Below are 27502 nucleotides of genomic sequence, written 5' to 3'. Positions count from 1 at the left end.
TTACAGCCAAACTCCTTCATTGTAGCCGAGAATCTCCCAACCATGATCTAGGTGATTGTTTAAGCTCGTACAATGACTTCTTCAATTTACAAACTTCACCTTGACACAAAGAACCACGTTAAACTCCAGGTGGTAGCTCCATGTAGACTTCTTCTTCTAAGTCTCCATTGAGAAAGATATTTTTAACATCAAATTGTTGCAGATGCCAGTCTCGATTTGTTGCTATAGATATAAGAATGCGAGTTGTATTGACCTTAGCTACTGGTGGAAAAGTATCCTGATAGTTTATCCCATACCTTAACGTATATCCCTTTGCAACTAGTCGAACTTTATATCTTTCAATACTTCCATCCGGTTTGAGTTTCACCGTGAACACCCATCGACATCCAATTGTCTTTACTCCTTCAGGTTGGGGAACAAGTTCTCAAGTGACATTCTTTTGTAGGGCCTCCATCTCTTCGTTCATCGCCTTTTTCTATTTTGGATCAGCTAATGCATCCTATATACTAGGAATAGAAACCCTGGATAATTGATCAACAATAAATGTATATGATTTAGTCAACCTATGGGAGGACACATAGTTGTTGATTGAGTATTTTGTCTTGGCTTCAGGATCAGGTTCATACTTTTTTTTTTTTTTTTAACTTCCCTTTTCAATCTTTGTGGATATCTAGGGGTTATATTTTCTGTAGGAACACATGTTTCATTAGACTCATCAAACACAGGATTCGTATTTACCTGAGAAGGAACATTCTGGGTTGATTCTTCAGTTGATGGTGCAAACGGGGGCAACTCTTAGGGTTCTTCAGGAGAAATTAATGAATCACTCTCGACTTCATTGTTGTGATGACAATCTTGTTGCACATCATAACACTTGAAAAATTCATTCACTGCTTTTAACTCAATAAACTCAACACTTTCGTTTTTCTCTTGTTGAACATCCTCTTCACTTGAACTCTCCCCCTAAAGAGGTTTCCAAGAGACTCCCCTGAATAAGAAGACATTGATTCATTAAAGGAGGCATCTAGAGTCACATGGAGCTTTCGGGTGTGTGGATCATAACACCGATATCCTTTTTGAAAATCAGAATAGCCAACAAAAATGCATCGTTTGGCATATTGATCAAGTTTATTTCGTAAGACTTTTGGGATATGTACATATACGGTACACCCAAAAACCCTGGGTTCAAGATTCGGAAGATGGGGAATGGAAATTAGGGAGTGCATTTTTTGTTGAGGAGTTTGAAAGTCTATAACTCGAGAAGGTGTTCGATTGATAAGGTAGGCAACAGATTTGATAACTTCACCCCAATAAAATTGAGACATGTTCATGCCAAAGAGGGAGGCACTCACTACTTCTAAAAGTTGTCTATTTTTCCTTTATGCCAATCAATTTTGTTGGGGAGTATAGGTACATGAGGTCTAATGACGAATTCCATGATTGTTCAAAAAATTACTGAGAGAAGCATCAACAAACTCAGTACCATTGTCAGATTACAAAACACGAGTCTGCTTCTAGTACTGAGTGTGTACCATTTGGTGAAATTTATGAAACACTAGACATACATCAGTCTTTTGTCTAAGCAGGAATACCCAAGTCATTATGGTATATTCATCAATAAATGTCACAAAGTAACAAGCTCTAGAAATAAAGGGAACCTTTACAGGACCCCAAACATTCGAATGAATAACCTCAAAAGGTTCATAATTCTTATTCAAACTCGGTAAATAAGAGATACGGTGGCTCTTAGCCAGTTCACAAGTGTCACAATGAAAATCCAAATTATTCAAACCTGAAAAAAGTTGTAGTCGCAATTTCTTAAGATAACCAAAGGAAAGATGGCCGAGTCTTTGGTGTCACAACCATATAGTTGCTTGAGCACTGTCTTCACTGCTAGCTTGATTTACCTGACTAATTTTCGATCTCCCATTCTCTATCAAGTCCAAATAGTAGAGTTTGCCCCGTCTAACACCATAACCAAGAATCTTCCAGTTAGAATGTCCTGAAAGACACAAAATGAGGGCCATAAAGTTACAGTACAATCAAGAGTTGAAGTAATTTGGCTAACAGACAAAAGATTGTATTCAAGAGATGGAACAACAAGATCAATATCTAATGTAAGATTATTCGACAAGATAACCGATCTTTCCTAAGTAATAGGAGAGGTACTACCATTAGCAGTGGAAATAACATATTAAAGAGAAGGTAGGACAAATTTTAACTGACTGGTATCCCTCGTCATGTGATCGGATGCACCTGTATCAATAATCCAAGTTCTATTCTTAGAATATGCAGAGAATACTGTTGTTTTACTGATAATACCTAGATGGACAACATTTGCTGTAGACAATTGATTTTCCTTAGTGGATGTCATCATAGTTTGCCCACAATTTTTTTTCGTGGGTGTTTTTGAGAAGTCCTACCACTCTGGATAGCCAATAATCTCGTAACATCGTTGTTGTGAATGACCTTTTTCCCCGCAGTGAGTGCATACCCAGTTGTTAGGTTTTCCATAGGATTGAGTGTTTCGATTGTGTGATGATCCTTGTCGAGTTTGATCCATTTCTATTTTTTTTTGTTCTCGGTTCGATTTGGTCTGGTCTGGGAACTAGTCCGGTTTGTCGCTCGGTTGACCCGGTTTGGTCTCTGATTTTGGTTGAGTCCGAAAACTGGTCTGGTCTGCTATCTATTGGCTAGGTTGACCCAATCTGGGTCTTGATTCCAGTCCAGTCCGAGCTCGGGTCGCTCGGCAAAATAATCAAAACATACGGACCTAAGTTAATGGAAGCGAAAAAATTTAATTTTTCGTACCTTCGTCTTCCTTGAGACGATGCCACTTCTTCTTCGCCGGTAGATGGTGCAGTCTATTGAAGGGCCGAGCGGTGGCTCAGTTGTTCATGGCGACGTTCAGAATGCTGCCAGACTTTTCTAACGATCGCTCTGGTCACGCTGACGACATAGAATCTTCGGTGACGACAGAGTGGCTCTTCGTTTCACGACGATGACAGAGCGTCTTCGGCGACAACGGTGCGGTCTTCGATGACATTCGGGTTGGTGGTGCAGTTGTTGACGACGTTCGGAAAATGGTTTAAACCAGCTCTTCGTGCGCTTCGGCTATGGGACAGAGCTTCTGCTTTGTTCTTCGGCTATAGGAAGCCCTGCGTTCGCTTCGGCTACGGGACAAAGCTTTTGCTATGTTCTTTGGCTATAGGAAGCTCTTCGTGTGCTTCGGCTACGGAACAACTTCTTTGTTCACGACGACAACAAAAGATTTCTCCCGCTCTGATACCATGTCAAACCGAACCCTTCAAAGAATATTTTTCTAATGATGTATTTTTCTCCGTTAGGAGGATATTTAACATAAATTACATGCTAATTTTAGGTCTAATTTCGATCCTAAAATTAAGGCAAAGAATCACGGAAACAATTTGTTTCCTACAATCACGCTAATCATACAACGTATTAGAGGTTTGGCACACAAATTTTTAGACTTCTGGCTATGGCACCGTGATATAGACTTCCTGTTATAATTCGTTGTGCTCATGCCTTGGGTTACATGCCTCGAAATGAAAGAGATGATTGTTGGAAATTTTAATGACGCTTCTTCACTCAAAAAAATTTATTCTCTCTCGAACGGGAAGAGGATTGACTTCTCTGAATTTTTCTCTTCTTTCTGGATGATTGTTTACATAGTTTACAGTCCTATTTAAAGACCTTAAGATTTTACCAGCACCACATACACCTCTATTACATGGCATAATCTTTGTCACACATGTTATTGGTTTGCCGACTTCTTCTCCAAGTTTCTTGCCAACGCATCTCTCTTGCAGACTTCATTTGCCAACACATTGAAAATTCGAAGCTTCCTTTCATTGGGCTTTGTTAATGGTTCATGGATCAAGGTTATGATCCAACAGTTCCCCTTAAACTTGATGTTGTAACTCCAAGTAGATTCCTTAATCTTGTGAAGTCTTCGTTTGTCAATGGCTTGGTAAAAATATCTGCAACTTGATCTTGTGACTTCACATATTCAACTTGCACATCCTTTCTTGCAATGCACTCCCTTATATAGTGGTAGCGAATATCGATGTGCTTGTTTCGATCATAGAATACTGGATTATTTGCTAAAGCAATGGCTGACTTGTTGTCGATATAGATTCTGGTCAGCTCTTCTTGTGTTAAGCCTATCTCTTTCAATAGATTTTTGAGCCAAATTGCATGTCAAACGCATGAAGTAGCTGCAACATATTTTGCTTCACAGGTGGACAATGTGACAATCTGTTGTTTTATTTCCCATGCAAAATATGAATCCAGTAGTACTCCTTCAGTTGTTTATGTCTACTGCTATCGCTATATCCAATTAGCTTGTAATTGTTAGAAACTAAATAGAACAAGCCTAAGTCAATAGTACCTTTCAAATAGCGAAGAATTCTCTTTGCGGCTTTGAAATGGGTGGTTGTTGGAGATTCCATATAGCGACTGACCAATCCAACTGCATAAAGGATATCCGGCCTTGTACATGTTAGATAACGTAGACTTCCTACCAAAATTTTAAAAAAGATTGGATCTACGTTTTCTCCTTCTTCATGCTTGGACATCATGATTCTGTATTCCATTGGTGTGTCTGTTGGCTTGTAATTTTCCATCTTGAACTTTTTCAATATTTCTTTTGCATAGCCTTCCTGTGAAATAAAATTTCATCTTCTTGTTGCTTAACTTCGATGCAAAAATAATACGCCATAAACCCGATATCTATCATCTCAAATTCTTTGGCCATTGCCTTCATGAAGTCATAAAAAAAGTTTGGATTATTACCTGTAAAGATCAAATCATCCACATATAGGCACACGATCAATACATCTTCTTTTTTTATCTTGATATAGAGGGCATGCTCGTATGAATATTTTGTAAAACTGTGCTCTTGGAAATACTTGTCAATCCGGCTATTCCATGCTCTTGGTGGTTGTTTTAACCTGTAAAGAGTCTTCTTTAGCTTCAAAACTTTGTCTTCATTTCCCTTCTCTTTACAACCTAAAGGTTGCTTGATGTAAACTTCTTCTTCGAGGACTCCATTTAGGAATGTAGACTTTACATCTATTTGATGTATTTTACCTTTGTTTTGAGCTGCAAGAGAAATGATTAATCTTGTAGTTTCTAAACGGGCAACATGAGCAAATACCTCATCATAGTCAATGCCGACTCTTTGGTTGTATCCTTTTGCAACTAATCTTGCCTTGTCTTGTACACCCATTTAACACCAACGGGTTTGTGCCCTTTAGGAAGTGGAACGAGTTCCCAAGTATTGTTCTTCTCAATGGCCTTGATTTCTTCATCCATGGCATTTTCCACTTCTTTTCTTGTGTAGTTTCTTGGAAATTCACTGGTTCACAATTAGCAAAAAGATAGAAAAGTGTAAGATTACCAGATGGCTCGGTTTCTTCATATATTTCTTGAAGACTTCGTATCCGTGGCACAATTTTTTGGCTCCCACTTGAATATGACGAAGGTGACTCATCTTCGTGTGTAATTGAAGTAGATGGAGTTGTTGGCTCTAGTTACATTTCTCCATTTTGTTCGATCGATATTGGCTCATCTTCAGATGGAGGGGAGACATTGAAGTCATTTATATGAGATCCAAAATCCCATAATCTTTCTTTATCAAACACCATGTCTCGACTGATTTCAATCTTCTTACTGTCCGGATTATACAACTTGTAGCTTGTGGAATGTCCATCATAACTAATGAAGACAAAACTTTCGCTTTTATTATCAAGTTTGGTTCTTCTTTCATCTGGTATATGTGCACGAGCTATACTCCCAAACACTTTAAGTCGGAGATGCCAGGCTTTTTTCCATTTCATGCTTCTTGTGGTGTTTTTCCCCAAACACTTCTTGTTGGAGATCGGTTAGATAAATAAACCGCCACACCACACTTTCAGCCCAAAACTCTTTAAGTAATTTCTTGATACTCCAAACTATATTGAGGATAGTTTGGTTCTTTTTTCTGTCACTCCATTTTATTGGGGGATCTAGGAACCGTCATTGGTCGACGAATTCCATTTACTTCACAGAATTCTTGAAATTCTCTGGAAGTAAATTCTCCTCCTTGATCAAATCTCATGGCATTATTTTCTCTCCCACTTTCCTTCTCTACTGCAGTTTTGAATTTCTTGAAGACTTCAAACACTTCTGATTTTTGTTTCAAGAAATATACCCATGTTTTTCTTAAAAAATCATCAATAAAAAGAAGAAAATAGTTGCTTTTACCTAAAGAGTTTGGCGTGATTGGTCTGTATATATCTGTGTGGATTAGCTCAAGTGGCTTCTTGGCTCTTGACTTTGATATTTTTGGAAAGCCTTTTATGAATTGCTTCACTGATAAACACCCTTCACATACTTTATTAGGGTGACTAATTCAAAGTAAGCCTTTCACTATTTCTTTCTTGGATAATAGCTTTAAAGCTTCAAAATTGAGATGCCCAAAGCGAAGATGCCATAGTCATGGTGTGTCTTTATAACAAGTCTGTAAACACTTTGCAACATCGTTTTGAATATTTAAAGGAAACATTCTATTATTTGACATTTGTACCTTTGTTATCAAATCTCCTTTGCCATCTCTTATAAAAAGGTTATACTTTTTCATGTGAATGTCATAACCCTTTTCTAAGGGTTGACCCAAGCTCAAGATGTTATTTTTCATATTCAGTACATAGTAGACTTTTGAAATTAATTGATGACAACCATCTTTTGCACGAATAAGAATGTTACCTTTTCCTTGTACCGCTATGGTGGAAGTATTTCCCAAAGAGATATTGCCACTTATTGATTCATTGAGGTCTACGAGCATGCTTCTTCTTCCACACATATGGTTGCTTGCCCCTGTGTCAAGATACCAGGTATTCTCTTGCTCTTCATTGTTATTTCTATATGCTAATAACATCGTTTCTTTTTTTTTCTGTATTTGCTTCAACATAATTAGTCTGCTCAAGGATCCTGTTCTTGGGAGTTCTACAGTTTGAAGCATAATGCCCAAATTTCTGGCAATTATAATATTGAATATGAGATTTTTTGTATTTGGGATTCATGTTTCCTCTTCCACGACCTCTTGTTGAGGTTTCACTTTTCTCATAGTTGTTGTTGGAATTGTTATTCCAACCTCGTCCATAGCCGCAACCTCTTCCTCATCCACGGTCTCAGCCTCTTCCTCGACCACGTTCGTTTCTTGTGTAGCCTTGTTCTTTGTCCTTTTCTTTGATTTGTGTCTTGAGAAGTTGTTCAGAGAAATCTTGCTTCTTTTTGTGTTTTTCTTCATAGGCTTGAAGAGATCCTTGAAGTTGCTCTATTAACATTTCTTCCAAGTCCTTGGTTTTTTCAATCGTCATGACGATGTGCTCGAACTTGGGATCCAACGAACAGAATATCTTTTCTATTATTCTCACATCTTCTAGCGTTTCACCGTTTCTTTTCAATTGATTAGAAACAGCTACTACTCTTGAGAAATAATCTGAAATAGACTCGGATGCTTTTATATGTAAGGATTCAAATTCACCTCTTAGTATTTGGAGACGTACCTTTTTAACTTTTTCGACTCCTTTAGAAGAGGTTTGCAACTTCTCCCACGCCTCTCTGGTGGAGGTTGCACTCGAAATCTTTTCAAAACCATCATCATCTAATGTTTGATAGATGAGGTAGAGAGCTTTCTTGTCTCTCTTTCTTGAATCCTTTAAAGTTGTCTTTTGCTCTTGTGCAAGAGCATCTTCTCTTTCTGGCTCACTAAAGCCTTTGGAAGGATGTTACACTATTTGTTATTTTTTAAAAAGAAAAATCTTTGGAATTTTTCTTTCAATGATTCTACCTTATCAAATCGCAATTTTCGACGATACGAATCCAACGAGCTTCTACAAGCCACCAGAATATTGTTGAGTCAACTCAGTAAGTTGAACCGGCCGAGTTAGAGTCGGGTTGAGCGAGAACCGGACAGTCTGTCCGTGCGGGAATTGGCGCTTTAATGAGTCCGGGTTTACAGAAAACTACACGAGTCGAACCGAAAAATTAAAATCGGGACCGGGCACTGGTAGTCTTCTTTCTTTTGCCGAAAAACAAAGAGCGTCCTTTGTTTTTCTATTTCCAGCAAACGTCGCCGGAAAACCTCCACCGGATGCATCATTTTTTACGGCAGCATCCAACGGAGGTTTCGTATGGAATTTCTGACCAGATCTGATACCACTGTTGAAAGTTTTATCGACTCCTCTTCACTTAAAAAAAAATTCACTCTCAAAGGAGAAGAGGAATGGCTTCTCTGAAATTTTCTTTCTTTCTGAATGATTGTTTACATGGTTTACAGTCCTATTTATAGCCATTAAGAGTTAATCAATACCACATACATATCTATTACATCGCATAATCTTTTACTACACACGTTGTTGGTTTGCTGGCTTCTCATGGATCAAAGTTACGATCCAACAAGGATCCGCGTAATTCTCAACGCAATGCCATTCATTATCTTTCTTGTCAACTATCATACACCGATTATAAAGTTTTAGGTATGAAATTATTCTAAATTATTTTAGTTTTTACGTAAAGCTTAGGTAGAGACCCTCAATCAGGAACATCAATTACAATGCTTGAAATGTTAAAAGTGTTCCCCGTTCATGCTGATAGCTATTAGGGAGGGTGCGCCGGTCGCCCCTGCTGCTTCGTGCCAACTACGCAGTTCCTCTGACCAGACTGCGAGGACAAACACCGCCAAACAGGTGCCCTCTTTGGGAACAAGGCCTTCAAGGAGGTCCTGGATGCGGTCAGCGACAGGATGGGCGTTCAAACAGAGATTGCAGAAGAGGGGTTAAATAACGCTGTGCTGCAGAAAGGATGCTTGGAAATGGGGTATCCTGTGCAAAACATTCCTCTCAATTCCTCCTCTGATCATTACTGTGGATGGTGCCATTGGGTTGCAAAGACGGGAGAAAAAAGGGTACTCACGAGACATGGATTATGGATTTGGTAAGCTCCGAAAATGGGGTAATCCTGCTTGGTTGCAGAGCTTTGAAGGTGCTGCACCGGATGCACAAGGGGAGAAAGGTCGCGACTGGCGTCATCTTCGAAAGAGCAAAACAAGGCTGCAGTAGGAAGGAGGTTCGTTTCATAGAGTCCAAGGTGACCATTGTTGCCTGCGGCGCACTGGGGACTCCAGTTTTTGTGGAACCGTATTTGTTTTACTCAAGAGCAGCGGATTGAAGAACCCCAACATCGGAAAGCATCTCCATCTTCATCCCACTGTCATGGCTTGGGGTTACTTCTTCCCAGAGAGCAGTGTCTCCTCTGATGTTTCTACCAATGTCTGGCCGGAGAACGAGAAGAAGAGCTACGAGGGAGGAATAATGACGGCCATGTCGACCGTCGGTTGGGTTCAATGCTTGAAATGTTTTAAGTGTTCCCTGTTCTTACTGATCGCTTTTCAGGGGTGCGCCGGTCACCCCTGCTGATTCGTGCCAACTACGTGGTTCCTCTGACCACACTGCGAGGACAAACACGGCCAAACCTCTACTCTAGCGTTTGGTGGGGAACCACCGCGGGTTCGGCGGCCAGGTGGGAGATCCTCCTCAGCAAGGACACAGGAAGCGGTTTTGCAGGCTCGTTGGCGTTCTCTCTTCCCTCTCCCCACGTGTCCGACGAACCTCGGACAGACTTTAATTTCCTTCCTTTCTGGTGTTCTCCCTCTTTGAAGTTTCCACTTCTGTCTTCTCTAATGTTCACCAGAGCAAGCAGTGGCACTCCGCTGGAAGCATGCTCCTCTCGATCCTCTGGCTCCTCTACCAGCACACAGCCAGACACTGTCATTAAAGTTTTTGCTAATATGGAAATAACTGCCGTGTCTTGACGATGATGTTTGAATAACGAATAGACGCTGTCCAGCCAATAAAGCTGAAACCCAGCTCCCAAATCTTTCTGATGGTCATGTATTCATTCAATTTCTCAATTGGAGTGTACCTTCTTCCTCGCTTTCCTCCTTCTTCCTGTCGAAGAGCTCTGTTGTACTTCTGAATAGTGAATACAGAACATACTGCGTAACAATCCAGGGGAGATATCTTCCTCGGCTTTCCCTCCCAATCCTCCAAAACTTGCCCTCTATATCCTGCAGTTCCTTTCTTTCTTCTTTCTTTCTTTTTGTCTGAGAAATAAAATAATCTGTCTAGATTTTCTACTGCTATGCGAAACCCGCATTGATTTTACTCGACCTTCTCTCCTCACAATCAGCAGAAAAAAAAAGATAGTATTTATTACTGAGATTGTTGTGCTGTTTCCGGATGAGACGATCACCACACAGCGGAGGCTCTGCCTTCCGGTTCACACCCTCGGAGGTAAACTCGATTCTTTGCCATTTCCATTTTTTATTCCATTATGTCTAAGAGGAATTTGATGCAGAGTTTAATTTGATTCTATTAATTTATAGTTATTTTCATCTTCTGCGTTTTCCTTCATGCATGATATTCTCATCTTTTCTCTCTCCTGGAGATTATTAGTGTTGCTCATGGCTTTGCTTGGTTGATAAATTTTTGCATGAATATCTTCTCCCTGCTAATTCTACTGTTTTTTTTTTTTTTTTTAGCCCTTTCACTCTGAATTTTATGTTTTTTGTGGTGGTCCTCAGATGGATATTGGTGAGATTACTGAATGGGGGTTTATGGATTTCTTGGTGCCATCATGATTCTAAATATTGGCTAATACGAGCTTAGCAGTACATTCTCTGGTTGGATAAGGAGGCGCTTTATTTGGAAAAAAACATCCATGCACTTCTTGGAAGCATTTAGTGGCATTCGTCCTAACATTTGATAATATTTTCGTCATTGTGTATAGATACAGCAGTAATGGCTGGAAATGAACTTTTGGGAGAAGATTTGTGTAACCTAGTGTATATGTTGGCATATCCTGCTGTGTTACCTAGCAAGTAATGAAATTATGGATCTCATATTAGTGTTGGGAATGAATTGATGGATGTGGAGAGGGTTTCCAGATTATTAAATTCTGCAAACACTTGTGGTTTTTGAGGATTGGTAGACGAATGAGGACATTGTATTTGAAAAACATAATATATGGGAAATTTATATGAAAATTTTGAAGGGGTATCATTTCCAAAATCATTACTTTAGGAGATTTTGTTAACTCATTAACTGTTTTCTAGTTGAAATGAATTTTTTGCCTGCTTAGGAATTTTATTTACGTCTGTCTGGAAAATAAAACTTGGAGTTTTTTTACTTTGCCTTAAGCCTTGAGAGAGAGTCATTTCCCTCTTAGTCAATTGGCTAATCTAAAGAATGTGCCTGTTGCAGACTGATTGATATCTGAAGCATTTACTTTGATCATTTTCTTGTTGTTGGGAATACCATCTCTAATTGATTGTTTTGTTTTTCTTTGTCTGCAGTAGTCCTATTTGATAGTGGGAATAATTCCACAACAGTTGGTCTATGAAATATTTTGTGGTTATTAGTTGGGAAAACACCTCCCAACTTGGCTAGCATCTCCGGATGAACTTGGTCCCAACTTTTTTTTTTCAATATAGGAAAGTGAGAGGAGAGAATTCAATGAGGAGGTTGGGAGGAGGCAAAGTGTCTATTTTGTAGGTCGAGGTTGTGCTGCATTTAGTTTGTATCCATTTATGTTGTCCATGTCTTGGGCCTATGACCTTTCGTTTAGGCTTGTCCAGTGAGAGAAAGTGTTAGTGGGAATAACCCCACATAGGTTAGAGATAGGAAAAATCTTGTGGTCTTTAATTGGGTACATGCCTCTTAACTTCAGCTAGTCATTGTGGATAGACTTGGACCGAACTTTAATGCTATATGTTTGAATTGGTGATGATTGAATTAATGAAAAACGAACCGTACAAAACCTTGAGGGCTTCAAACTATACATTAAGGGGGGAAAAGAATTCTGGTCGCAAAGGGAGGGGCAAGAGACCCCTCCTGTCAAGAGAGTCTAATTTGCTATTGTCAGCCCTGGGGGGGTGCTGCCAAATGACTTGCTGAGAAGAGCAGAGAGAAAATATCTCATCATAGACATGCTTAAGTCTTCATGGAGGGGGGCAGCTTTTATTCATCCGATTGATAACAAGTATTGAATTGCCTTCAACTACGAAGGGGTGTAAAGAAGAGTGGACATAGAGCTTCATGCCTTATCAGAGCTTTACTTTCTGCTTCTACAGAGTTCGTAATACTGACTGGCCCAGAGTCGTGCCAGGATGATTGATCCGTGACTCTTTTGTTTTTGGCTTCCACTACTTGCTGGCCCCGGGTTCCCAAAGGTTCTTCCATTGAAGTTCAGTTTAATCCAACCAGGGGGACATGGGCTCCAATAAATCACTTTTTCACTGTAATGCTAGAAAAAGAGGAACACTGTCTGAGCAGAACTTTGAATACCTAATCAAATGTCAGGAAGATTTTATGAACTTAAGCAAAATTTTAATGCGTATAAGGAGCATATATGTATGATAAATAAGGCATAAAATGGCAGTAGAGGCACTGAATGCTAATTCGTGAATCCTTGGACTGTTCAAAAGTTTCTTTTTTTCTTTTGATACATGAAGGTAAGGTGTGTGATTGGGTGTTCCTTAAACTTTGGACTTTCAATAAATGAAGCAACAGTGGGTCATTGGGTATTCCTTAATTGTTGGATGAAACAAGAATCTGTTATTGCTCATCAGTGCATGAAGTTAGAATGTCTCCTTGGGTATCTGTTGAACTTCTCTTACTCAAAGCCAGGATTGGATATAGGGATTCTTCCGCTTTAAATGACTTCCTTGACGCTTTGCTGTTGAAGACACTTATGATGACCTTTGTCACTCTCGAAGGAGTGGACGAGGACAATATAATGTTGAGCATGACCTTCGCCTCACTTGAGTTCTTGTGTATTTCCTTTCTCCTTTTTCGTTTTTTCATTTTAGGTTCGTTGGGTGTTTCCTTTCCTTCTTCCCTGTCTGTAATTTGATCCTTTCTCCTCTCATTCCTTCGGGAGCATCTTCATTTCTCATTTTTGTCGTTATCAAAAGGAATACTTACCCTTGATCTTGATTTAGACCAGACTTTTCTTTGTCTCAATATCTCATACAATCATCAATGACTTCTTCACCATGATTAACTTACATGTCCATTATCTACTTTCCGATTCAGTTGGGGAGGCATCGGAGATTTTGTTTCTTGAAACATTGTTGAAAAACCACATGAATAATTTTTGTCCTTCCATGAGTCTTTCTTATTTAGGACCTTATAAAGTTACTCTCTAGGTCTTCCTTGTTGAACTTCGTTATTTTCCTTTTATTGGAATCCTATTCATTGGTTAAAGAATTTCAGAGAGGTCATCTGTCTTTTATATCAAATATGGTCTCTTCTTTATACCCTGGATACTACATCTCTTAAACGATTTAGTCTTGCTTCTCTTGATACAATTTATGATGGTTCAAAAGTCATTTAATAAGTTAGATATCTCAAAATAATTCAAACTCGTTTAGTAAGTTTTGAATATTAAGATTTGTTAGTGCTACATCTTATTTCCATTTATGACAGTCACGTTGGAGGTCTGTTATATTGTTTTTCTAGAATCTTCTTTCCCTGGTGCCTGTAGCAGATATGGAACATGTGGATGAAATTTCTGTAACGTTTTGATGGGTCAGTGCTAGTATCCTTTCTGTTAAAAAGGAGAAAGTAGAATATGGGCAAGAAAGTGGAGAAATGAAGAGGATGAAAATGGAAGAGGAAACCCCAGCGCACGGAGAAGAGAGTGAATGGAGTTATGCCTTGACCAGATCTCTATCAATGGAAGAAGTGACTTCACCTCTGGTCACCATTCTTTCATTCCTCTTTTCTTCTCCCAATGTTATCTTTACTTGTTCCGTCTCATATTTCTCTTTTTGTACATCTTGATGTGGTTTTCTTTTTCATTGTTTCTCCTACTATCGTCCTTTCCCTTATAATCTGAACGAAAATCCTTTCCTTTTTCCGATCTCATACTTTCTTCCCTTGATTAAGAAGGACATTATGGAATCCTAAGTTACCAAGTGAAAGGAGAAAAAACCCTAACCGGATATTATGGTGGTCAAGGATCGGCCTATTGTACTGTATAAGGAAAATTGAAGTTGATATTATAATTTATCACAAACTTTAATTAGAAGGATGACATTATCTTATCATTCTTGACCGATTTTTTTTTTTACCTCTTCTCTATATTGGTGTTTATTGATTCTTGTTGGAGTTTTGTCTGCTTTCTCGTCTCAATGTACTTCAATATATCATGGTGGTGCCTTGTATGTTATTTGACACTTTTTTTTTTCTCTTTGGTTATGTTTGTACGGTAAAAAGGTTGCCGATATGGAAGCTTGCTTGCAAGAGGCGAACAATGCAACACCTGCGCGTGAGATTATCTCCTCTCTTGCAGATAAATTCAGGTATTTTTATAAATTAAATTAAATTTGTCTGTAGGAAATTTTAGAGCTACCATGATCCACCTTTTAGTTGTGACTGATGGAGCTATCTGTGATTGTAGTTCATCAGCAGAACGTGCAGGAAAAAATGTTGTGCAGCCAAAACAGGTTTTAAGGCACATTTTGGTTTTTATTTATGGTTAGGTCTTTCTTGGCAGCTTGCCAGTAGTAATTGCTGTAAAGTTGTTACAGGTGTCGAATTGGTTTCAAAATAGGCGTTATGCTCAAAAGGCAAAATTAGTCCAGGCTCTTGGGAAGCTGAGTGTTACACCTATGCCTCGGGATGATTCAGTTCCAGCGAGAAATGTGCCTGTGCCAGTTTCTACACAGCCAGGTATATTTATCATCTGCCATATCCTGTATTTCATGGTTTTTGTTGACTATTAAAATATATTTACCATCTGCGGTATTCTGCACTCATTTTGTTTTTTTTTTTTTTCTGAAGATTACTTTTACTTTTTTAAGGGTGGATTTTTATTATTCTGTCCAGTTATATTTCATAAAATAAATTTCGCACTCTTATATCTATGCCATTTTTTATTTCCTTGTGTTTATGAAGGAAAAATAACTGTAGAGGGCAATCAGCAGGAATATGAGGCCAAATCAGCTAGAGATGGGGCATGGTTAGTGTTTCTCGTTATCTTTTTCTAATTGTTGTTCTGAATGTCTAACCTAATTGTATAACTGGCTGGCTTTGACTTTTGTGCCTGAATGTAGCTAGAAAAAGGTAATTTTCTGTCTTGCCTTTTATTTTCATGTTCCTTTGTATGCTTTAATTGATTCATATAATAAAAACTTGCTTTATTATTTTACCAGTTGGGTACTCCAAAAGTTTAAAAAATAAAAAAATTCTTTACTGGTTGTTTGGCTAAGCAAATTGTTATACTGATTCTTTCGCTAGTGATTGGGCTGTTGAGGAAGCTCTTGTTAATTCATTTCCTTTTCTTTCTAGATGCTCTTGTTTTCTCGTGTTCTGTTTCTTCCCTTGCTTCTGCCATGAGCAGCTTAATAAAATCACCTCTCCAAAAAAAAAAAAAAAAAAAAATCGATGTGCTTTCAGTAATGTAAGAGTTTGTAAGTCTACTCATGTCGGAGACCAAGTTCTCTTGCTAAATTCTACTGCCTTGGATCTCCTTGGTTTCGTGTCATGTGCTTAGCCATCGAACCAGGAATTGTGGTTCTCTTGTTGTTCAGAATGTAATGGTTGCAAGTGGTTCAAAAACCCTTAAGAGAAGGAAGCAATGAAGGACACAAAAGAGCACAATCAGCAGATTTGATTCTTTGTACAGTGTGAGATTGTGCATTTTTCATTTTGTTTATGCTCTGTTTGCTGGTTCGGATGCGTTATTGATTGTTTTTGACATTGAGGATTGATTGCCCTGGTGTTTTGTGGGTTTGGTGGTGGATAAGATGTATATTAGGCATATGTTAGCCAACCTGACTTGCTTTTTGGAAAGGTCTTTTATCACTTGTCAAAAGTGCTGTGAAAAATGGTCAAACCATTAGTCCGTTTGGAACTTCTAGAAAAGAAAATAAAATAAAATAAAATGAGAATTTGACTATTAATATTCCCAAAAATAGTTGGTGGAAATAAGATAATGATCAAATTCTCCTTTTCACAAACTATTTTTGGGAATAATAATGGTCAAGTTCTCATTTTCTTTTTTTTTCTTTCCCTATGGGTTCCTAACAGACCCTAAGAGGGCAAGATAGCACCTGAAAGGCCCCTACTGTCAGATGTCAAGTCCTTCCAATAATCTAATAAGATATTCAGTTTTACCTTACATGAGACACAAGCACTCTATCTACATCTTTTTTATCACAAGCATCTATAGACCTGCATGTGAAATTCTTGGCAGCATACCCCTTGAAGTGCTAATAACATTTCTGACACCTTGGCTTGGGAGGGGGTCTCTGCTGGAAGGCCCTTTCTCCCCCTTTGATGCCTGTTGACACTTCTATTGAGGGAGCTCTTTTCTTAGCTTTTAGTTTTTGTTGTGATCCTTTATCTGTACTCTTTCCTCCCTCAGGAGGCTTTTTAATGGAATCCTTTTTCTCATTGTTACAAAAGGAAATTATTTAGAGGTTGCATCATTTAACTACTCAATATTCCTGCCATGTTAAAGTTTAATTACTCGAAAGCTACTTTTTCTTTTATTTACTGATGTTGTATCTTCACACCTTTTCTATGCATGTGTTAATGACCATCAAGGAGTTGTTTGGTTTGGTCAGGAATAAATTTGCAAAAACATTTTGCGTATTATAGACAGCTTGCTGAAGCAAAATATTTCTATCACTCCGTATGGTAGTTTATTTTTAGCATATTAATTTGATACTAAACGTTTAATAAAATTTTATTATTGACTTTTTATTTAGTTTCTTAGATTAGGGATTGTTCATGTTATATCTTTTGTTTTTCTAACTTGTTCCCCTCAGGTATGATGTGGCGAGCTTCATATCTCATAGAAGGTCTGAAACAGGTGAAGCGGTAATGTTTTTTTCTGACCTTTGCCTTTACGATTATAGATCCCGTAAAAGGTCAGGCTGCAGTGTTCCACATGTGAAATGTTCAACTGTATGACATGTAGTTACGTTATGTTGTTGTATAGCACTCAAAAACCACTAGTAATGGAATACAAATTCTCAACTTGTGGGCATGGTTAGTTTACCTGGAGTTGCATGGCTGGAATCTATCTTATGGAATTCTATTACTGAAAGGAAGGAGGGAAGGAGGGAGAATATAAATATCTAAATCTTTCTTCCAAGAATGGTAGCGGAATTCCAGTTGCAGGAGAAAACAATGTTTTATTTGAATTCTAAATCCCAGGTTGCTGTTTTCAAGGCACTGGAATTTCAAGGATTTGGACTCTAAACATACACTACTCCTTACTCTGAAATCTGCATAGATTTCTTCTACTTCCTTAATATGGATGGCAGTTCCAATTTCTGTGACACATTCACTGCTCTTTTCAGGAAGTTAGGGTTCGGTTTTCAGGTTTTGGTGAAGAGGAGGATGAGTGGGTTCATATACGCAAATATGTGAGGCATCGTTCTCTTCCATGTGAAACTACTGAATGTGTTGTAATACTTCCTGGAGACCTAATTCTTTGTTTTAAGGTAATGCCATATTTGTGAAGCTGCTATGGTTTATTGTGTCTCGTTTTCAGATATATGCAGCTTCTCAGATTTCAACTGTTATGAACTTTTTTTCCTATTCAGGAAGGTAAAGATCAGGCTCTTTATTTTGATGCTCATGTACTTGATGCAAAACGACGAATGCACGATATCCGAGGATGTCGCTGCAGATTCCTTGTTCGTTATGATCATGACCAATCAGAGGTACTTGCTGTCCCCTTGTTATTGTGTATCAGTACAAGAAGCCTCTTACAGGGACTTCATGATGTTAGTTGATTGCGTGTTTTTAACATCTGAAGTGATAATTGTAAGACTAACAAAGTCAAGGTATTTTATTTTATATTCAGGAAATAGTCCCCCTGAGAAAAGTCTGCCGCCGACCTGAAACTGATTGCCGTCTGCAGCAGTTATATGCTTCAAGAGAGTCTGCAGCATTAAATGCAAAGAATGCTGTCAAGGACCCATCTTCTGTAAGTTCTTCTAATAAGAATTTGGCTGCTCAGAAGCCTCAAAAACAGCAAAAAGTGAAGGGTAGTTCTGGTGAAACTGGGATTACAACTTCAGCTGCTCAATCGAGTGAGGATGCAAATATCAAGAGTTCCCCATCTGTTGCAAAAATTGAGAATAGTGAGCTTACACCTGATGGCCCTCCTAATGATGCCGCACCTGCTGTTGGAGGTGGCGGCACTCTGCAGGAAGCAAATACAAGTGGCTAATGACTTGGTGTCCAGAGCATCTTGTGGTCTTTGTTGTGTTAATGTGGTTCGAGTCTATAGACAAAAGAGGGTCATTAGAAATGCTGAATAGATGCAGGCTTATATTTTAGTTGACTGTGGATTCTGTCTTATTTAGTTCCTTTGTGAACCTTGTGGAGCGTCTTGGGTGGCTCCAGAATTTTTTTAAAATATCGAGAACTATTTTCTGTTGGTGTTATATGGTTTTTTTCAGGTCTTCGATTGTTTGGCTATGCCAAGCAAATAGGTGGTGGCTGCTATCATTCTCTAAAGTGGGAATGTATACGAGAATTTATCATGCTCTGTTTATTATTTATGGTAATGTGGAAGGATGTGAAGAAATCATGTTAACTTAGCTTCTTTACAGTATATGCTCAAGTTGTTGGATTGCGTGCTCTTTCCTCAGTGGGCGAAACTAGATATCTATAGCCTGTGATGTGCTTTTGTTCTTGTTATCATAACTGTTGAGGAAGTCTTTGGGGGTAGTCTGTGAATGGATTGCAGTTGCAGGGTGGGTCGTCACTGAAACATGCACGGTGGGGGTCCGTTGTACTCACTTCAACCACTTTCATGATAGCTTCCAAGAAAACAATCAAACCTGCAGAAATTTGTCAATTGCTTGGAGAGTGGTGTGACACGACTTGGTTTCTGACTCAACTTCGTATTTGGTTGTTTTTGGAAGATGTTATATGCATCGCTCCTTTTGTGATTAGAAAAAAACTTTTGGCAACTACACGGGGGTTATCTGGCAACTCTACCCATTTCACAACATTTTTAGATAACCTTACCTTGATTCAGAAAGTTTTCATTTGTTAGCCCAAGCGTTCTCCATGAAGAATAAGTCTGCAGATTCTGACATTTGGTTATGGCATAAACTGTTGGGGTGGTTGTTAACCTTTTATGAAGTGTTATATTCGGTTAGTTACTGGGTTGAAGCCATCACAATTGCAGCTTACCTTATCAATCAAATACCCTCGAGTGTGTTACAATTTAAGACTCCCTTGAGTGTTCTTCATAAAACTATAAGTTTACCTGTTGTGCTGAATCTGCCACCCAAAGTTTTTGGGTGTGTATCCATAAGCCATTGAGATATAAATTGGAACCAAGTGTATTTTTGTTGGTTATGCTCAACATCAGAAAGGTTATCGTTGTTATCATCCTCCCTCTCGCAATTTGTATGTCACTCTTGATGTGGTATTTCATGAAGAAAACATGTATTATTCTACTCCCGAGTCTTCAATACAGGGGGCGAACAAGATTGAATTGAAGACCCTTAATCATCATTTGGATATCTTGGATACTACAAGTGGTCAATATTCAGATTACAACTGTGGACCTCAAAATGATACAAATGAATATGATTCACAGGATGGAGAAAGACAAGACCAGATGGAAGTCATGCAACCAAAGTCTCAGCCGCTATCTTCCCTCCTTCATAATGTACCAATGGATCAATTGTCTTCTGAGTCCGAGTCCATATCTAAGCCTCAGGTAAGTTCCAAAACTCAACTAAGAGTGCTACCTCATCGAACCACAAGAGGAAACCTAGAGTCAATTATGAACCTCTTCTCACCTCTAAATTTCAGTATCCTATGCATAATTTTGTGTCTTATCATAGATTGTCAAAGGCAAATGAAGTATTTGTCAATCAATTATCTACTATATCTATTCCTAATAGTGTGCAGGAAGCTTTGACAGATCCTAAACGGAAAGAAGCCATGAATGAAGAAATGAGGTCCTTCCAAAAGAATTCAACATGGAAAGTGGTTGACCTACCTGTAGGAAAGATACCAGTTGGATGCAGGTGGATATTTACCATTAAATATAAAGCCGATGGCACCATTGAAAGGTTCAAAGCAAGGCTTGTCGCCAAAGGATATACTCAAACCTACGAGATCGATTATATGGAGACATTCGCACCAGTGGCCAAAATCAACACTGTTTGGATTCTACTATCTTTGGCTGTGAATCTTGACTGGCCCTTATATCAGTTAGATGTAAAAAATGCATTTTTGCACGGAGATCTCCAAGAAGAAGTATATATGGAATTACCTCCTGGATGCATTATGCAAAACAGAGAATGCAAACAAGTATGTAAACTGAGGAAATCCCTATATGGTTTGAAGCAGTCCCCGAGGGCGTGGTTTGGAAGGTTCACGAATTTTATGAAATCTATCGGATACAAGCAAAGCAACTCAGATCATACTCTCTTCCTGAAATATAACAAAGAGGCCATCACAGCTCTTATTGTATATGCTGATGATATGATAGTAACTGAGAATGATCCAGAAAAAAAGAAATCATTGCAAAGTCGTCTTGCTAGATAATTTGAAATGAAGGATCTTGGCTACTTAAAATATTTTCTTGGTATTGAAGTGTCCAGATCCAAGGAAGGAATTTTTCTATCTCAACGAAAATATGCTTTGGATTTATTGAAGGAAACTGGTATGCCAACATGTAGTCCAGTCAGTACTCCTATGGAAGAAAATCTGAAATTGGGAACATATTCAGATCAAGTCCCTGCTAACAAGGAGCGTTATCAGAGACTAGTTGGGAGGTTAATATATCTTGCACATACCAGACCAGACTTAGCTTATGTACTAAGTGTGGTTAGTCAATTTATGCACTCTCCAAGTGAAGAACATATGAATGCCGTCAACCGTATCCTGCGCTACTTGAAATCATCTCTAAGGAAAGGAATTTTATTTAAAAAGGGAGGTGACTTGAAAATTGAAGGTTATACCAATGCCGATTGGGCTAGGTCAATAGAAGATCGACAGTCTATATCTGGATACTTTACATTTGTAGGTAGAAATTTGGTTACTTGGAGAAGTAAGAAACAAGAGGTGGTGGCTAGATCGTCATTTGAAGCCGAATCCAGGAGAATGGCCAAGGCAATATGTGAATTATTATGGATAAAAAATCTGATACAAGAACTACATATTGAGCAGACAAGTCCTATGAAATTATATTGTGACAATAAGGCAGCATGTGATATTACCCACAACCCAGTCCAGCATAATAGAACTAAACATGTTGAAGTAGATAGACATTTTATTAAAGAAAAGTTAGAAGCAAGAATCATTGAAGTCCCTCATGTTCGATCTGAGGATCAGTTTGCCGATGTGCTAACCAAGGCAGTGTCTTACCGAGTTTTTAACAAATGTCTTGACAAGTTGGGCATGAGTGATATCTATGCACCAACTTAAGGGGGAATGTTAAGATTTACACTGAGATTTCTTCCCTTAAGGAGAAATCATGTAAATATTCTGTAAATCCGATGATTGTGTAATCCCGTTAATCACTCATAATTTTTTCATGTATATTCTGGCTATTTAAGCCGATGATGTGAATGAGAAATTAAGATTAAAAGTGAAGTATTATTTTCGACTAAAAGCAAATGAAAAGAAAGAGCGAGAAAGAAATTTCTGCAAGCTGTAGTCTCTTTAGTTTTTCTTAGAACTACAAATTTGGGAGGCGGATAGGTGCTATAACTGGGTTATTTTTAAAATATCTAATGATTTAAGCTGAACCCAAAGGGTTTAATCCGGCTATTTAGGGTCGGGTCAACCTATTTCACCATAGATTTTAGTTGACCCATCCCGGATCTCTCTAAAATTGTCCCTGTTCGTCAATGTCCCTGATCGACTGTGACGTTCTTCTGCCAAAATCATCTTCCTCACAGAAGCCAAGACTCTTAGACTCCGGTCTTGAGTTTTGTAAAGCGGGAGGGTCCTGCGTTTAGTTGTGATGAAGAGAAAATTCAACGGGTACCGATGGAGCTGCAATTATTACCTGATTTTGACGACAAAAAACGATTTACGTGCACTCTCCTGTCTTCTCTCCGGCGCTACTTACAAGTACTTCACATTTCATTGATTTACCTTACCAGCTTGCTGCACCCAACTGGGCCCTGCTCCAGTGAAAACTGTTAACCTGGTTAGCACGGCGAATAATTCCCTTTTCGTTATTCAGGCGAATGAATGAACCAGGCAGAAGAGATAAAGCACTCTTTTCATTCAATCAAGGTCCTCGATCCCTATTTGACCCAAACAGGTATTCTACCTCCTTTCTGAACATTGTATTTGTTTTCAGAGAAACTGCTTTGTCGTACCTTTACTTCTTGGGTTTCCAACTTCCGAAATAGAGTATGATCTTTCGGTATGTTACGAGTTATTCTTTCTTGATCAGCTGTGTGTCTTCATATTGTATCTCATATCAGGTCATCTCGAGTTGTATCAGGAAAAGAATGTCTCGGGTTGTATCGGATCTTTGCATGATCACTTAAGTTCGAAACAACCAGGGGGTGGGTGCTGGGTGTATTGGCCTTACATAACTTTGAGGTTTCATGTATCTAGATTCGGATGGCGGGGACTTGGGTTATACCTCAAAACTAAATCAAATTTTATTGCGGGCTTCCGTTGCACTGCCATTCACAAGGATCACCAGGAAGTTGGATGGAAGGCAAAAGGGTGTCATAGGCGGCAGTCAGGGAGTCCATTTCTCTAGAGGAAAGGGAATTCACATACTGGACTTGTTTGGCGACACAAGCAGAGCTGGTCAATGGAATCTCGATGGAGAAATTATCCCTCACCCGTCTGTCTGTCGCCACTGGCGGCCATGTTCCTTGGCTAGCAAAGAAACCAAACAGAAAACAGAAGAAAGCAGAGAAAGCAGAAATGGATACGGACTTGAAAACAGAAAAATAAAACAGAAGAAAGCAGAGATGGAGGAGGTTATAGGAAGGAAAGGATTGATTTGAGGAGAGCGAAAGAAGATTACTAATATAGAAAAGAGTAGCTAAGAGGGTGGTGTCCTAGTGCCATTTTTATATGATGAACAAAACTTAAAGTGGGAGCCAAACCTAACTGCTGATTTATTGTTCTCCAACTGCTTCATCTCTCTAAAACTGTAAAGCAATTAGATTTGTGAAGGTTGAAGAAACAGCCCTGCTTCTTCTCTCTAAAATACTGTAAAGCAATTAGATTTGTGAAGGCTGAAGAAACTGCCATGAATGTAAGAAACCTTTTAATGGTCAATCTTCTTTCTGATTTCTTGTATCTTCCTCTTATTATCGTCATCATCATCCTCCTCTTTCGGTTCTCTTTAATGAAATCTAAATATGAGAATGAACATATAAAAATGACAATTCTAGCTTCTTCTTTTTCAAAGTTATTCAAATATAATACTTTTAAAGAATAAATAATTCTAGCTTGTGGTAAAACTCGATATTGTCAAATTGGACCAAACCGGCCGGTTCAACCAGGTTAAGTCAAAAGAGATGCAATCGAAGTGTCGATTGCGGAAAGGTGAACCATGTCTTTCCCACTCGCTTCACTGCTTCCTTCCCAGTAGCAAGGAGAGGCAATGCAGATATGAACCCTTTTTTTGAAAATGAATCATTTGTAACCTCATTTTTATCTTTTATCTTTAATTAAATCAGATGATTCCGTCATCTAAATGGAAGTTTCGTAGCTTTCTTTGGATTCCTAAGTCTTTTATTCTCTTATCCGTTTCATCCTGCTTTAGCTTTTACTTTGTTTTCTCTTTATTCGTTTTTTCTTTCATGTGAGGGAGAGAAGGGAGTCCAACCTCTCTCTAGACTTTGGTTAACTTGATTTAACTAATGTGACTCTGACCTTGATTTCACTTTGCCACTCAACAAACCGTGGAAGAAGATGGCATGCAGTTTCCGCCATTGATGGCACAAGTAGTGGGAAAAAGGCTAATAGGATTAGAATGATGAAAGTGCACGAAGAAAGCCACCTCTCATCCTCAGTTTCGTAGCAAATTGAGGAATACTGGCACCAGAATGGCCTTGCCCAGTCCACTAGAATCAAAATAGTTTCAAACGGAAGAGACAAGGGAGGATTTAAACTGAGTGGATTTTAATTATGTGGGCAGAATTTTGCAGTCCTCAACTGAGGGAGGAGAAGAAGCGCGTCCTTGTCTCAGTTCCACCAGCCGCCGCCCCCATTTTCAATCTTCTAACCTTCAGTGATTTGATCCAATTTATATTATTTTTCTTTTTTTTTCTAACGGAATAAATTACATTGGTCGTGGAGGGGAATGGTCCTGAGGCAAAAGTCATCTTTATACATTCAGATTCCGATTTCCACACAGCAGTTGACTCCGCCTCTCCCGTCTCAGTCAAATGGAAAAACTCTTCTTCTTCTTCCTCTCTCCTTCTTCTTCTCCCCCAGATGATGCTGGCTGGATGCTGGAGGTACCCGTCTCCTCAAGCAATGAAAGCCTTGAGAACAAAGTAACAACTACCTACCCATTAAGAAAACATCCTTTCCTTATTCCGTATTGAGTAGCCCCCAAGTTTTGTTTCTGAAACCGCCCACCGCCGGTGACTGGTGAGAGACCAACTGAAGACGCGTTTGGGCTTTTCAATTTGCAGTTTCCCCTTGTCGAGGATTTCGTCTGTTCATTTCCAATGGAACAAAACCTGCAGACACGACGAGGGAACGTGGCCCACTTCGTAGTGCTCTTTCTTGGCCTCATCGCTGTCTCCACCACCGCGGCCGCAGAATTCAAGAAAACCAAGGTGCGTCTCGTCAGTTTCCCCAGATTTTCTCTCTCCGTTCATTGCCCAGTTGTATAAATATGCATAACATAACATTTGTAGAGCTGTCGGCATTGGTTTTTGAAGGCAAAGGATATCAAACTGGACGGGAGGCTCTGCTCTCTGCCATCTAGCCCAGCTTTTGGATTGGGAGTTGTCGCATCAATCTGTCTCTTGACTGCTCAAATCGTCGGAACGACTTTGATCGGAGCCAGGTTTCGTTCCAGGGACAAGGATCCGAACGACAATTTTAATTTGACTTCGAGGGCGAAAAGCTTGGGAGTTCTTCTCCTGCTTCTCTCATGGTATGTTTGATTAATCCGATCTTGTTTCGCTACGAAACGTTCTTTAATTTCGGTTCTACAGAAAATCCCATTTCATTAGACCAAAAACACGGACGGCGACTGTTCAATTCCCAGCAATGGATCAAGTGCTCGCTGGGAATATATTTCGGTTCATACGAAAAATGGAGGATAAGAATAACCTAATCAAACAGTCTCTTTATGGCCCATTCTGTTTTCTTGGAATATTGGTATGGCGCAAAGAAAAAGTCTGCAATTTTGAACCTTTTTAGTTGCCATCAATGTACTCTGATCCTCTCGCTTTTCTGCAATCCGGATAAAGCATAGAAGAACCGTGAACTGTATATGAGAGTGACTGACATTTAAGCACGCAGGACGACCTTGGGATTTGCAGAAATCCTGGTGGGCGTGGGGGCAAGCATGAATCGGGAGCAGAAGTATGGACATGGATGGCTAGAGGAAGAATGCTATGTGGTAAAGAACGGGGTGTTCATGGGTGCCGCCGTGCTTTCCCTCGTGACTGTTGTTTTCATTCTCGGAGCCGCTTTTGCGATCAGAAGAAGGTGTCCCCAAGTGGACGCAGGTGACGGAAGCAAGCCACACTCCAAGAACTGATCTGCACAGTGAGTCTACTATGTTAGTAACTACTATCATCATAAGAGAACATCGGTAACCGGAAGATTTTCATCTCTTCTGCGATGCAAATTGTCATCGTTTCCTCTACAAATTTTCGACACAGCAATTCTAATTTGTTAGCAAAACTGTCAATAGCTATACGCTGCTAATTACCAAGATGTACAATTTCCATTGATGGCGTCTGAATAACTCAAAATGAACGAGAACAGAGACCCCGTTCATTCATCCATGTTCGTTGTATGTGTTGCAGAATCGAATGTAGAAGCCCTCCAATCCTTTGATGAGTCCTTATTGACAGTATTGTTAACCGGGGATCGAAAATTTTCTTAAAAGATAGAGAACTTAGCATCAGACAGTGTAGCTAACTGCGAGAATAGTAAAGAAACAACTGAATCCTCGCTCTCTGTTGAATTTTGATGACAATAATAAAGGAGAGGCGCCTCATTCAATTGCATTGAAAAGAAAAAGATTTCGATGCAGTTTCGAGCTCATGTGGATGGATCATGGAGGGGAGCCTACCTAATTAATCCAGCGTCGGCAATCGCTTTGAGTTTGACAGGAACGGAGAGATTTAATATTTCAGTTGGATACAGAGACTCGCGATATTTCGTCGATGAATTGCAATGTCACCATCTTTGCAAGTTTCATTTTTCGGCTAATCAAGAGAAAAGAAATTCTTCAATTGCTGGCTATCAATATATTTTAAAAAATATATATATGTTTACCTCAGCAAATGATACAGGAAAAGGAAAATTATAATTATTCCATACAATTATTATAAGTCTTTTAATTTCGTGATTATTTACTATTTCTATTTGTTATAAACTTTATTATATATTTTAAATCTTTTTAAAAAAATATTTTTATAAAATTTTATTAAGACGGAATAAACCATATGCCCATGCATAGAAGCATTGGGGGGACGCGGTGATCAGGTGTTGATGGGTGGGAGTGTTGGGATTGGTTTTGAACCACATCGCGGGTATTTCACATAATACATGCGGTGTGGCATTGTAAAGTGTAGATAGATTATTTATTAAATACAATATTTTGATATATCTGACTTTCAGAAACTGAATTTAATATTAGTTAATAAATAAAATATATTAAATATAATAATTAAACAAAATACTTACTTTTATATTATTAAAATTGTAATTAAATTTTAATTTTTTAATATCTAAATATGAAATAATTATACAAATATTGTATGACATAGCGTACTACACAAATATCGTAATAATAAAAATAAAAATAATACAAATATAACTCAAACAAGGCTGGGAAGCGCGAGGGAATTGCACTTGCTCCCCCATGGGGAGTATCTAAGTTGTTAATGTTTACATAATATAATAGTTATTTATTAATTTTTAACTACTCAAATAATTTATTAACTATTTAAGTATTAATCAGTAAACATATTTTAGTAATTTATATTACAACTATTATGTTTTATTTTTATTACCATAAATTCAACATTAATTATAATACACATTTCACTATTATACCAATCATTAATCATTAATTATTAGCCAATAATTACCATGATTTGATTAATGAATTATTTAGGTGTCTACTATCAACCACTAATTAGTTATTAATTACTTTATAAACTACTTCAATTACTTACTAGAAATTAAATATTAATTAACCCTTC

The 27502-nt window shown here is 38.6% G+C and overlaps 2 protein-coding genes across 3 annotated transcripts; both read left to right on the top strand.

Moving 5' to 3' along the window:
* Window positions 1-8740: 8740 nt before the first annotated feature.
* On the top strand, window positions 8741-18535 carry LOC137934858 (protein SAWADEE HOMEODOMAIN HOMOLOG 2-like). 2 transcript variants are annotated; one of them, XM_068779409.1, is made up of 9 exons: window positions 8741-10358; window positions 14346-14431; window positions 14530-14575; window positions 14660-14801; window positions 15027-15090; window positions 16904-16955; window positions 17441-17584; window positions 17687-17806; window positions 17950-18535. In XM_068779409.1, the coding sequence occupies exons 1-9, from the start codon at window positions 10305-10307 to the stop codon at window positions 18316-18318; spliced, it is 1077 nt and encodes a 358-aa protein (XP_068635510.1). In that variant the 5' UTR covers window positions 8741-10304; the 3' UTR covers window positions 18319-18535. The 2 variants fall into 2 exon arrangements, with proteins under 2 accessions (XP_068635510.1, XP_068635511.1); XM_068779410.1 differs by lacking the exon at window positions 8741-10358 and adding an exon at window positions 13749-13826.
* A 6200-nt stretch (window positions 18536-24735) lies between these two features.
* LOC137934072 (protein MODIFYING WALL LIGNIN-1-like) lies at window positions 24736-26098 on the top strand. The gene is made up of 3 exons (XM_068778286.1): window positions 24736-24889; window positions 24995-25212; window positions 25584-26098. Exons 1-3 carry the CDS (start codon window positions 24779-24781, stop codon window positions 25822-25824), a joined length of 570 nt encoding a protein of 189 aa, XP_068634387.1. The 5' UTR covers window positions 24736-24778; the 3' UTR covers window positions 25825-26098.
* The last annotated feature ends 1404 nt before the right edge of the window (window positions 26099-27502 follow it).

This window comes from Aristolochia californica, unplaced genomic scaffold, assembly GCF_029961685.1.
Source record: "Aristolochia californica isolate CCGP_79_NKW_82.1479 unplaced genomic scaffold, dmAriCali1.0.hap1 SCAF_6, whole genome shotgun sequence".
Lineage (NCBI taxonomy): Eukaryota > Viridiplantae > Streptophyta > Magnoliopsida > Piperales > Aristolochiaceae > Aristolochia > Aristolochia californica.
Note: the sequence above shows the minus strand (reverse complement) of the source record. Positions and strands in the feature narration are given on the sequence as shown.

Coding starts and splice junctions, on each gene's coding strand:
- LOC137934858 (XM_068779409.1), top strand. CDS start 10,305: ATGAGACGATCACCACACAGCGGAGGCTCTGCCTTCCGGTTCACACCC. Junction 15,091..16,903: donor TCAGCTAGAGATGGGGCATG/GTTAGTGTTTCT, acceptor TGTTCCCCTCAG/GTATGATGTGGCGAGCTTCA. Junction 17,807..17,949: donor ATGATCATGACCAATCAGAG/GTACTTGCTGTC, acceptor TTTTATATTCAG/GAAATAGTCCCCCTGAGAAA.
- LOC137934072 (XM_068778286.1), top strand. CDS start 24,779: ATGGAACAAAACCTGCAGACACGACGAGGGAACGTGGCCCACTTCGTA. Junction 24,890..24,994: donor CAGAATTCAAGAAAACCAAG/GTGCGTCTCGTC, acceptor TGGTTTTTGAAG/GCAAAGGATATCAAACTGGA. Junction 25,213..25,583: donor CTTCTCCTGCTTCTCTCATG/GTATGTTTGATT, acceptor TTAAGCACGCAG/GACGACCTTGGGATTTGCAG.